A 13272-nucleotide genomic window follows, 5' to 3' on the forward strand; every position below is an offset into this window, starting at 1 on the left:
GCTCGGCCAATTGTCAACAACAAATGGGGGAATAAATGGAATTCAGATTCGTTATTGAACCCGGCCTGACACTCGACAAATCGCGTAGGAATAAAAATTATAATACAAACAATTTGATAATCACTCAATTTTTAATCTTAATTCGATGATTGCTCGCCTAACCAACGCTCGGAGAGCGCAGAGAGTTACGAGCTAGTCAATAAGTATACGCCATGTGGGCCACATATGCTCCCCGTCCCGTGCCACAGCCACCGCTTGCTTGCCTGATTAATTAAATATTAATTGCCTGCTGATAAGAATGTTCTGTCGCTTCAGCCTGAACTCAATCCAACACGATCTCTCCGTTTATTCCAGGAATAACACAAGAAAAGCATAAAATGCCCCTGGCAGTCGTTACACAGTTGAAGGTGCATTCTAGGACCTCCAGACGTACTTAATTGGCAGCCAACTGCCATGAAAAGCGTGAAAAGCCCCTGGCGATTGGCTGGACTCATTATATCATACTCCAATTGCACTCAGTTGTTTGCCGGCTGATGCAAGTGGCGTTGTTTCGTATGTAAAGTGCTCATTTTTAACCTAATGAGCTCTACGCAAATTTTCCTTTCTCAATTCGCAATGGAGGTCCACTTCAGCACCTCAGCAGTGGCTTGCAATAGGGCAATCGCTGTTACACAATCATTCACTTAGGTGGAAAACTTCACACTTTAATCAAATCAATATACTATAGAGATTAAGCCCAGAGTAAATGAATGTGATGGCCACCCATAATGAGCTTAATGAATCACTGCTTTCCTAGCAATTGATTTTCCATGCCATCATCTTCAACTGAATTAAAACCAAGTGATTTGTTAAATTTTCTGTATAATTATATATTTTTTTCAATGATTTTTTGATGATTCTTCTTCTGCACTTCTTGTGTGTTTTTTTTTTTTGGATTTCCTCTTTTGAAATTTTTTTTTTTCTGTTTTTTAAGTTTTTATGATTCATGTTTAAACAACTACAGAGGATTAACGCTATATGGTATTAATATAATATTATGCATTTATGAACTATGTGTATAGGTCTGTGGTATTAGGTATATTTAAAGTATATTTAACGGCATAGTTAGAGCTTTAGATTAGTGTAGTTTAGTGTAGATGCTTACAGGTATTTTTTAAATACATACGATCCATACATCCCTCCATCCATCGGATCCTTTTGCTAGACTGACTTACGATGCAAATTACAATATAATCAAATATCATTTTAGTTGATGCCTTTCCGATCCGTTCCGTTCCGTTCTTTTCTCTTCATTTGTTTAATGCTTATTGACTTGAGTTTTGCAAATAAATTACTTGTGATTCTGTTAATTAATTTTGCGGCTTCTCCTTTAACGAATTAACGAAACATTCAAGATGGGATTTACGTGCTAAGATTTATGTACAATTAGGAAACATTTCTCTGCTTGCTTTCGCCTTGGTATATACAATGTTCGATTGGGTATGGAACCAGCTCGCTATAACTATCTCTTTAGATCTCTCTATCTCTCCCGCTTATAGTATTTACAGGGTGCATTTGAAACAACATTTGGAAGTATCGTAACATAAAATGCGCTAACATCACAGCAAAATTTTGGGGGTTTTCCGCACATCTCAGGCTCAGGCTCAGTCTCAGGCTCCAGCTCCTGCGCCTGGTCCTGCACCTGGTCCTGTTCCAGCGGGACGTGGCTCAGCTATTTGGTTATCGGAGTGCCTGCTCGGGGGAGGGCTACGGCTCGGGTGGCGTTGGTGGCGACCATGGTCGTACACCAACTGGGCCGCCACTTATCCCAAGTGCATCAGACTGGGGTGGAAGTAGCCGGCCATGGCCCACTGGGCGCCGGGCGCTCCTCTGCCGAGGGCGGCCATCTTGATCTTCTCGATCTCGGCCTCCTGCAGCCGCTTTGCCTTGGCCCGACGGTTCTGGAACCAGATCTTCACCTGGGTCTCGGTGAGCCGCAGCGAGGAGGAGAACTCCGCCCGCTCGGCAATGCTCAGGTACTGCTTCTCCCGGAACTTCTTCTCCAGCGAGAGCAGCTGCTGTGTGGTGAATGGAGTGCGAGGCTTCCGGTTGGGCTTGTGCTTGCGGAGGTTGCACTTGATCCGAGGCGGTTCATTGGCATCTGGAAGTGGAGAAGGGAGGAGAAGGTGTTGATTAGTTGATTGCTTAGATTTGTCCAATTAGAGGAGCGCAATTTGCATGCAAAGTAAAGGCCTGAATGAAATGCTGTCAACGATTGGCTTTTGTCTCTTCTGGCTGCAGGCTGCAGGCTGCTGGCTTCTGGCTGCTGTCTCTGTCCTTGGCCTTGTCACGGCTAAAAGCAGCGGCCAAGACAGCAGCGACGGCAACAACAATATACGGTAATTACTCCTTTAAGTGGCCAATAAATTTGCTGTCTAAACTATTTGTCAGACAAAGCAGCAGCCGCAGCCACAGCCAGCCAGAGCGACGGGAAATGCATTCCCCGAGTGGTCCCCATACAGCATGCCCCACTTGATTCTCTCTCTCTCTCTCTCTTTCTGTCTCTCTGTCTCTGTTGCTGTTTCTCTGTCTCTGTTCGATTCTTGCAACAGCAAAACAATTTTAATTTGGGCATTTTGTTTTGGCAAACAAAGGCACAGAGCAGAGACAGAGGCAACAGCAACAGCAGCAGCAGCAGCAGAAAGAAACGTGCAATCCTTATAAAGACTCAAGCAGCAGCAGCAGCAGCTGTTCCCTGCCTCATGCCCCTTACTGCATGCCCCATGCTCTGGCATTCGGCTGGAGTGTTGTTAATGAAAGTAATGAGCCTGCCATGAGGCTGCGCCAAACCACAAAGATGCAAATGGCATTTTAAAGATGCAGTCAGTCCGGGTCAGATCCCTCTCCGTTTGAGGCACGCGTAATTTATTGAGCATTTTGTTTCGAGGCACAGCCAAGAGGAAGACATCTCCGCAGTAGCGGTGCCACTGGCAGGAATCAAAATAAAGACAAATGCAAATGATATGCAACGCTTTAATTTTACGCATAATTACACAAATTGAAATTGTCGAGTGACAAACGTGGCCAAGACCCCAACCAGATGGTGGCCAGAGATGAGCCGGGAGCAGGGGCAGAGAGCATGCCTTTGTAATTGCTTTTTATGCCCTGCATCTGGGAAATGGGGCATGCAACATCAACAACAGCAGCAGCAACAATAAAGAACGGAGTATTCATCGATATAGGAGTACGAATATTCCCAGCCCAGAGACCCCCAGAACATGATGTGTTCACACACATTTTCTGGCACGTTGTCCAACCCGCCATCAGGCCATAAAAATCCAGCTTATAGTGAGAGCCAGCCCAGAGCCAGACCGAATCAAAACTAATAATCAACTTCAGGATGGAACTGGAACTGAAACTGAAACTGCACTGGGGGCAAAGACTGCAGGGGGGTGGAGGGGACTGCAGGTGATCGGCTCATTAAGTAATTAGTGTGACATGTCAGAGTTATGTTAATGCCCGATCAGCTCCGATCGGGCCGGGCCTTATCTGTCAGTGATATGCATATAATTTCACTTATTTGTGTCTTTCAGTGTTTCAGCTTTTCAGTGTTTCAGTGTTTCAGTTTCTGTATGCAGGTCGTAAAAGCATTTCGTATGGCCTAACAAGGTGAAACGAAATGTGAACACTCCGATAAAGCCACCAACCGATTCCACCAGCAGTTCCGTTCCCATAATGAAGAGGCCCAGCAGCATTCAGAAATTTGTTACAGACTCGGAGACGCGCTCTCCGGCCTGATCTGGCCTGGCCTGCTCTGGCATGGCCTCTATAAATATAAATATATTTTGTATTTTGTATTTCTTCTCCTCCCTGAAGCCGAAGCCTGCTTTTGGCTGCATTCTGTGTGTAGTCTGGGGCTTGTTTGGTTTTGTTTGGTATTTTGTTGTCGCTCTTGTTGTATTGACCATAAATTAGTTGCCAAATTAGCATATAAACGGTCCGGACAACTTTTACGGCTCTTTTTTTCGTTGTCTCTGCATCGACTTTGATTTTATGATTTTTCATTACAATAATATTTATACAATTTTAGTGGCTGACTCGTGGTGATTATTGAGTATCATCCGTGGATTATTGTGGCAGTCGTTTCAACATATGATAATTTGCAATTCATTCTTTTACTGTGTCAGATCGTAAAGTCTCCTCCAATAATACTCCTCTCGCCATATTGGTGGACTTGAGGGATCCGAAGAGATGATACATTCGGTTAATCTGCATTTGATTTCGATTTTAGTAAGAGTTTTCACTTAATGTCTCGTTTCGGTTTCATTTTAACAACTTTTTTTTGTCTCTAGACTCCTTTTGCATTTATTTCAAAATTAATTGCTCATTTGTCGCTAAATTGCTGGAATGGGGTTTCCATTGCAGTTGCAACTTGCTGCCAGAAACCGTAGCAAGTGAGCTGCATTCCCCGCCCGACTCCCCCCCAAAGGCCTATTACAAAACCTGCAGCAATCCAAGACAGAAAGAGATACAGATAGTGTGCAGAGGCAGAGAGAGAGACAGAGGCAGAGAACAGACCACGCACGTCCAAACCCGAGTGCGAGACTCGTTTTCGCCTTTTTGCTCTTTTATAGGCATTGTTGTTGCTGCTGTTGCTGCTGTTGTTGCTGGCGTTGTTGCTGTTGTTGCTGCTGCTGCTGGGGCAATACGTCGCCAGCATCGCCATTGCCAGTGCAAATACATGCCACAAACGCCAATTGTGACATTTAGCCTATGTTTGTAATGGATTTTCAATTAATTTGAGTTCTCCGGTGTATTGTAGACGAGACAACGTATAAGACCCGATACCAACAGCAACAAACAGCAACAGCAAATGAGACAGGCAACAAGCAATTGTGAAATTTACGCGTATCGTTTGGCGTTGCCAATACCAAAGTAATACCAATACTGGCACTGGGACTGGCACTGGGACTGGGACTGAGACCGAGACGGAGACAGAGATGGAGACCAAAACCGAATGCCCAAACCAATCTTGTCCCCATAGAGTGACTGGGCCGCGTCTCTATATAGCTATATAGCCGACGGTGACAACGCTCGATTGATTTGCGGTGCAAATTGCTGGCAATTAATTCTTCATTAAAGCGTTTTCGCATAGCAGCTTCAGCTCGGACAACGTTTTTGCAGTGAAAATCGCCTTGGCTTTTGCAATACAAAGAAAACAGCAAAATGAGCAGATCTTTGGATCGCCGGATCGCTGGATCGGAGATCGATTGAGCGCTGGTTCGATCGTTCGTTTGGCTAATGCAATTACACGCTTACGGTCAAACGGCAACAGCTACTCGTAAGGGGCCGTCCCGGCTCTGCTCTGCCTCTTACTGATTTCATAATGAAGGATTTTAATTAGCACCAAATGTGTAAAAGGTGCAAAGGAGAGCGGGGCGCACCACTGGCGTTTTACCAGCTAAATGAATGATTATCTCCAGATCCAGAAGGGGGGATGGGTCCTTTCTCATACCCATACTCGTACAGGGCTATGTTATCCCTAACACTTGCCGGACAAGTCAATTAATTAGTGAAGTGCGCGTCAATAACCAGTTGGCTTAGATAGCTCTCTAGGTAGTCCACTTCTGCCCACTGGCCCCCGAGATCGGAGGCAGGAGCTACGCCTCACAAATCTTGTCATATTGCATGTGCTTCCACATGGTTTTGCAATGAAGTTCACATTGCAATCGGCTCTGGCTGCCCCTGGGCAAGATAAGCTCCGTAGATAGTAGTGCCACTCCGTCCACGTGGGTTGGGCTCTGCGGCACACACGCATGCGCCTGCCTGCCACTGTCCCATATGACAGGTTCCAAATGCTGTTTAATTACTCAGCTGCTGAACAACAACCACATCTACGAATACGAGTACGAATACGAATGCGAATGCGAATGCGAGTACGAACAGCAGAAGTTCAAATTAGTGGCACTGCCAATTGTCTACAAATATTTAGCAAATGTTTGCCGTTGTCTGAATGTATTCCTCAACCTTGCGGGGGCCTATGCAGTGGCTCTTCTCCCACCTATGCCTGCCCCGCCTGAGCCACACCACCGCGCCGCCTCCTTTGGCTGCTGGCTGCTGCCTTTGTCTGGCTTCCTCCCTGACTTGGTAATTTAATGCAAATAAATTTTATTTGCCAAAACATACATCAAAATGTCTGCGCCAGGCACACCTACCCCTTCCCCCCTTATCCGCGTGTGTGTGTGTGTGTTGCATGCAACGTTGTGTGGCTGTGTATTTAGTACAGCTTATGCACGTTAGATGGCGTGCAGAATGCAAATATTATTTTAGCTTTTGACTGCCGTTCGGCGTCTTCGCTGGAGCCTTGCAAATGGTGTTAAAACGCATGCAAAAGCCCCATCCCCTGCCGCTCCCCCCGCTCTGGCCAGCTCTGCTCTGTTGTCCACTCAATCCTCGCCAGATACTAGTCTTCACAACCTCCAGCTACTCCTCTTCCTCTTGCTCTGCCACCAGATACCCCCTGCTCCTCGTCCAGCAGCCGTCTGTCAACGTTTAAATTGCTGCCAACCCGTTGAAAATTGCGTGTTTTGGGTGGGCGTAGCTGACATGCCACACCTACCGTTTTTGGCCAGGCTTACTCCCTCTCCCTCTCTTTCACTCACTCACTCGCTTGTGTGTGTGTGTGTGTGCGTGTGTGCTGGCTTCTATGTACTCCACGTATTTATGCAATGACTCCCAAGTTGTTGCTCGTTTGTTCAGCTTGAAAATTAATTTCTATAATGGCTGCCAAGAAATGCAGCTGCAATGAAATGGTGGCTCGGATGGGGGTACGTGACTTGACTGCGCTTCCAATTAGTTAAATTATGAAAGCACATGGGAATTCTTCCACTTTTCAGCACGATAATAATTGAGTTTTCCCTTTGCTGATGGATGGTGTGGGCCACACACCAGAACAACCCATGACGGCTGTGTGTGTGTTCCAAAATCCTAATCGGAGACAGTTTACGTTAATAGGCCATGAAAAAATACTAACCAAAAGGTAGGGCCGACAAACGGTAGCGGATACCAGATACAGTTTAAGATACAGAGCACAGTAATGCCACCTACAGGTACAGATACTTCAAACGTTCTGGCAAGGCACTAAGTACCTAACACTTGACATAATGCGGCGGCAGATAGCCCTCGGCACAGGTCGCACAAGCCACAGGCAGAGCCACGGGCAGGGGCAGAAGCACACAAACGGGGATCCGGGGATCCGAATCGGGCTCGGGATCGGGATCGGGATCATCAGTCAGTCAGCGGCAACCTGCTGCGCTAATGAGACCTGCTGAGGCAGGGCCAGAGACTGAGCAGAGCCAGGGGGGAACCAGAAAAAACAGCTGCCAAATGAAACAAAGTGAAATGAAGTTGTATACTTATACGTATACCCGTCTCCCCGTACTCCCATGTTATATATGCAGCAGTTGACAGCCAAATGACAAAATAAGCGGCAAATGTTTGGAATAGTTTGTTCTTCTATAAAGAGGGACAAAGGAGAACTCAAGTGGAAGTGGGAGACGATGATGATGATGATGGCTAGAGAATGATGAAGAGCCACATTAAGATTGATTCATTTCGATTCTAGAATGCGTTGACATGATTTCCTATCGATTGATGTGTACCTCAGAGCTCCAGAATCGAATTTCCATTCTCTCCGTAGCCACTCATTACCATAACCCTAGTGGTTTCCATAACTTTGGAGCATGCAAAATACTAGACGACGCCCTTTCATGACTCTTGGCCCGGGCCGCACTGACAGCTTTATAAAACAATGCGAGGGTCCAGCAAAAAAGGCCCAGCACAGCACAGCACAACAAAAACAGGAACAATGGCAGCCACAAAAACGCTGCAAATTTACACTTTTTTGCTGCTGGGGTTTTCCTTGCCGTATTGCGGCTGGTGTTTGTTGGGCAACTTTAAAAGGCGGAAACGCAAAGTTCGCGGATGCCAGAGCGGAAGGTAAAGTTCACATGTCCGTCAGCCGGGCCGCCGCATCAAAGTGCGACTCCTTCGGGTGTGCACTCTTTTTTGTGGGCCAGGAAGTGGTGCCTGGTGCAAAGTGTGAACTGTTCATGCAGATACAGATCGGATCGCTTAGACTCGCTTCAATTAGTCTGGTCAGTCAGTCAGTCAGTCTGACAACCTTTTTATGCGATTATTATTAGATTTTCTTTCGTTTGGGGGGCTGGCTGCCACAGACCGGAAAACACCGACCGCCGAAAAAAGCGACAGCCAATGAATAATCAGACAGAGCCAATTGAGTTAAATCAAAACCGACGCGACGCTGATGCTGACGCTGATGCTGACGATGTGCTGGATGAGATGATGATGAAGCGAGTAATGGGCCACCAGCAATCAGGCATATTTCATTGTTTTATTTAAAGCATCACAGTAATAATTGCCACGCACTTTGACTACAACCGAGAGACCCAACAGCCGAGAGGACCAGCACTCATGATCGTGCTCATGGAGAGGGCGATGGGCGGCCATGATGGAGCACCCGCATTGGAGAGAGTCATTGTCGCCGGCGTGCCTCATCGATGCCAATTAAGGCGAGGGGCAGCAGTTAATTGAATTAAAATGCGACACAAAATGGTGCAGATAAAGCAGCCAGGGAGAAAGACAAAGAGAAGGAGCGAGGTGTGGGGTGAATACCTCCATAAGCTGTATCGGTTATGAATATTTTCCTAGCTTTGAATGGCATATGCATATTGCTCAGGGAAACATTTCGAATTTCAGACTCAATTAAGCAAATTTATATCCGCTGAAGACTATCATTTGCCATTTTCCAGGCGGACAAGTGAATATTTTCATTTCCAAATGAACAAACGGGTTAAGAAAGTTCAAATTTCTCAAAAATGTCTAGCAAAGTGTTTTAAAAATAACAGGGGGAAAAAACCCTCGAACATGGTTTGAAAAGCGGCTTAAAAAACCCTAAACAGAATCGGTTAAGCAAATGTTTCCGCCAAAAGTTTATCATTTCCTATTCAGACACAGCATGAGGACACGTAAGACAACAAAAGAGTAACATTAATATAAGGCGACACTTACCTCCACCGAATCCTTGTCCCGGAAACAGGCCCGGCGGCCCAAAAGGCGGCATTTGCCGGGCGCCCGGCCAGGGCACACCGGCACCCATGCCTCCCCAGGCTACTGCAGCGGCGGCCAGAGCACTGAACGGCGTCGGTCGGATGGGCACGTGTCCGGAGGCGGCCAGAGCCGCCGGCGAGAGGATGGTCGATTGCATCTGGGACGAGGGATTGCCGCCGTGGGGCGACTCTAGCGACTTTCTGCTCTCCAGGCCGTCTGGTGTGGAGCGCGGCGAGTCATCGGCATTCATGTCCTCGATATCCACAATGGAGTCCTCCTCCTCGTCGTGATCCACATCGTGCTCGTGCAGCATGTCCTCGTCGTATTCCAATTCTGAGTCCGTGTGGCTGCCCAGCGGCGAGTGCCGCTCGTTCTTGGCGGGTGTGGAGCTTCCCAGGTGCGCTGTCCCCGCTCCTGCTCCGCTGGCGGCGGATGCCACCGGCGTGGAGTTGGGCGTGGAGCTGGTGGAGGCGGGTGGGGATGTGGCGCGGGCATCGGCCTGGGCCTGTGCCTGACGCAGTTGCGCCATCGCCGCCGCTGCCGCCGCCTGCTGGTGCTGGTGCTGGGCATGGGCGGCTGCTGCCGCATGGGCGGCGTGCAGCAAGTGGGCGTGGTGGGCTACGGCGGCGGGATGGAAGGCATGCGTGGCTGTGGGCTGTCCCGCCGGCGGCATCTGCGGCGGCGGAGTTCCCGCTGCACTGCCTTGGGAGAGGGGCGAGGTGGCGGCGGAGCTGGAGAGATTCGTGGGCGCATCGCTGGCCTGGTTGGTGGGCGTCCGCGGCCGCGTGTCTGCGAGGAGGGAGGCCACACTGAAGTTGCTCAGCCGGGAGGTGGTCTTGTGGAGGTGATGCGGTGGATGCACTGCAGCCAGCTGGAGAGCCGCCTGCTGCTGGTGGTGCTGTTGCTGCTGCTGCTGTTGCTGCTGGTGATGCTGCTGCTGCTGCTGTTGTTGCTGGTGATGCTGGTGCTGTGCCTGTGCCTGGGCCAGGAGATGCTGCTGGTGGGCCAGCAGCAGGGCCGACGGCGATGTGGGACTGGAGAGCGGATGGAGTCCGGCCGCATGGGCCGTGGGACTGACGCTGCCCATCGAGGTGAGGGAATTGGCCAGGCTGTTGCTACCGCTGCTGCTCCCGCTGCTGCTGCTCCCGGAGCTGTTGCCCAGCGCTGTGGTCGGCGGCACCGTCGGGCTGGTCATCGTCTGGCGCAGACCCGTCACTGTCATGCTCGTCGCTGTGCTGGTGGGGGCTGTCGCTGGCGCTGGCTTGCTGGAAAGCTTTAACATAAAGCCTTCAGGGTCTGGGTTCGATTTCGATTTCGATGCGGCAGTTCGTTCACTTGGTTCAGGGTTTACTTGTGGGTTTTACTCAATGGTTTTATTCTTGCATTGCTCGTGGCATTGCTCAGAGATACTCTTGTACGAGTATGTTGTTTGTGTCGTTGTGGGTAATTTGTTTTGATTATCGTTTAATTAATTCGCTCGTTCATCACACGCGTTCCTCAGATACATTTATATACACGCACAGAGTCACCTTCACACACGAACGCGCTGCTGCTGCTGCTGGATCTACAAGACGGAGAGAGAGATCTACGGAGAGACACGTCCTCTTGAGATCACGTTCACGAGTAAAGTGAACGACGGTCTCTGCGGCTGCCTCCACTGTGGCTCTGTGGCACTGCAGCACAACCACTGTGCGCGCTCACCCACACCACTGCACACGGAGGCACGCACACACAGCCGCCCGGTGGTGGCTTTTCAAACCGGCTGGCGGACGGCCGACTGCCCTCTCGCGCTCTCGCTTGCTCTCCCTGGGCGCGCCATAAGCAGCGACACCATTTTTATTGGCCTAACTGTTTCGCCGCTCGCTCTCTCTCCCGCTCTCTTGTTGCGTTTTTTCTCGCGCCGCTGCTGTTTCTCCACTTTTCTGCTTGCGCCGCCTTCTTTTCGACTCTGTCTCGCTTCCAGTGTGGTGAGTTTTGGACAGAGACGGCTATACGCCGGCGCACAGTAGCTGTCCCGCTCGCACGCCTAATTATTATTGAATAATTCAATCTTTCGAGCATTTTTCCTATACGAATGGGTATATGTTTTTCTGAGTTGCTGCGCTGCGCGTATTAGCATTTTATAACAAGCAGCGGCCGTCCGCTCCGTCCGTTTCCACTTTGGTTTTTCACTGTTTTTCTTGGATCGACTTGTCTTCTTTTTCTTTTTGTCTTGTTTGGTTTTTGTTTTTGCCTAATGCCGTCTCGTTCTGTCGCTTCACAGCTGCGGCTGGTGGCATTCATGACTTCATTTGAGTGCTCGCTCGGCAAATGCTGCCTACTGCCTGCTGCCTGCCGCCTGTCAACGTAATTGGCGGCGTCGTCGCTCCGTCTGGCCCGAGATGCTGATGCTGATGCTGTACCGCCCCCTCCCCCCACTCCACATCTCTCCGTAGGGAATGGGAACCAAAATTTAATTGGTACTCCGTGGCGTATGAGCAATGTCCTTAGCGAAAATAACAATATAATAAATAATAAGCCCATCATTATCATGGCCGAGCATCGTCAAAGTCGACGGCACGGAACGGCACGGCATTATCGCAAAGCTGCAATCTCGGTCAGGAAATTATGTTTTTTCTTCTTTTTTCTCGGTTTCGCCTTTTCTGTCTTTTATGTCGCTCCTTCGGTGCGCACAACGCACCTCAAAAGATAAGCCATAAAAATCGTATCTGAGACCATAAATCGAGCATCCCTGGGCCCTGGCAAATCAATCACATATACACACACACACACACATCTACAAATAAAAGATGCACAGATACACAGATGCGAATACAAATGCAAATAAATGTGAAATATGCAAGAATATATGTAGAATTTTGAAACCCCTTCCAGAACGACTCCAGCGCCCAAATAAGCTTTATAATGGGATTCGCCATAAATTGCATAAAATGGAAGATTTCCTCCTCTCTTCCTCTCTTTCTTCCCTCTGTGTGTGTCTTTCTCTCCCTACCCCCCGCTCTGCTCATAATTTTACTCTACAAATTAAACTCATTTTAAGGATTATTATGTGAAATTGTTGGCTTGAAAAGTTTTGCCAGCCATTGTTCTGCTCCTCTTTTGTTGGAGCTTTTCGTGGGGCAGGGTGCAGGCAGCAGGAAGTGGGTGGCGGAGAGGTGGCTGTGTGGGCGGGCGGAGTCTTTCCATTGGGAGTCTCTCCATTTCGGGGTGAAAGTTGGTGAAAGGATTGTAATCGCTATAGAGAGAGTGGGAGTCAAATAAAGAGCTCAATTAGAACAGTCGAGGGAGGAGAATGAATGCTGGGAGCTCATTAGGAAGCTTACGAATGGAAATTAAAAATTGTTTATTATTTGATATAATCTTTCATTAATTTAAGACGAGCAAAATAAAGGAAAATAATGGGAGCTTTAAATGAAAAATAAAAATTTAATTATACTACCACAATTTCAATTAATTTATTTGCTGTTGCGGAATATTCCGACAGAACGCTCTAGAGAATTGGATTACGGCGAAAATATTGTTCGAAAACGATCTCTAATAAAGGGAGATTCATTTCAAAGTACCTCTCGAACTAGATATCACCCAATAATCCCATTTATTATCTTCACACATTTACCATCCACTCAATTAACAAATGATATATGTATTTCTCTTTACCACTTTTCCACCGCCCCCTTTCTGCATCCCGCACCGCTCAGCCCCCGCATCTGGGCACTAATGAAAACATTTCAGATCTCGGACAGTTGAGCACTTCATTATACCCAAGTATTCCGCTTTCTTTTCAATTAAACATTTTCAAATGCCAACCAAACGCGATAATAAAGAGGAGGAGGATGGATGGATGGATGGCTGAAGGCCCTCTCCTCATTAATATCATTGTCTTCATCTCATTTTCTCAAGTCCGCTGGCCGTTGGCACAAACAATTATAGCCAATTACAAATATTAATTTCTCAGACGAAGCACGTCGAGAGTGTTTCTTTCATTTTCCTCCGCGTCCGACCATCATCATTATTCATTGCGCTTTGAAATACGCAAATGAGAGCCGAAAAAGAATATATATATACTATACTCGTATACTCATATATAAAAAAAACGAGGCGCAAATTAATTTTTCAATAAGCATCAAAAGCGAGTCTCCCCCTCTTGTACTCCATCCAACGGCC

General features: G+C 47.9%; 1 protein-coding gene across 1 annotated transcript; it reads right to left on the bottom strand.

Annotated features, from left to right (window-relative positions):
* Positions 1–964: 964 nt before the first annotated feature.
* Positions 965–10781, bottom strand: Dr (muscle segmentation homeobox protein Drop). Its single transcript, XM_001357713.4, has 2 exons — positions 9070–10781; positions 965–2140 (listed from the first exon to the last, which is right to left on the bottom strand). The coding sequence occupies exons 1-2, from the start codon at positions 10388–10390 to the stop codon at positions 1803–1805; spliced, it is 1659 nt and encodes a 552-aa protein (XP_001357750.4). The 5' UTR covers positions 10391–10781; the 3' UTR covers positions 965–1802.
* Between the last annotated feature and the right edge of the window lie 2491 nt (positions 10782–13272).

This window comes from Drosophila pseudoobscura, chromosome 2, assembly GCF_009870125.1.
Source record: "Drosophila pseudoobscura strain MV-25-SWS-2005 chromosome 2, UCI_Dpse_MV25, whole genome shotgun sequence".
NCBI lineage: Eukaryota > Metazoa > Arthropoda > Insecta > Diptera > Drosophilidae > Drosophila > Drosophila pseudoobscura.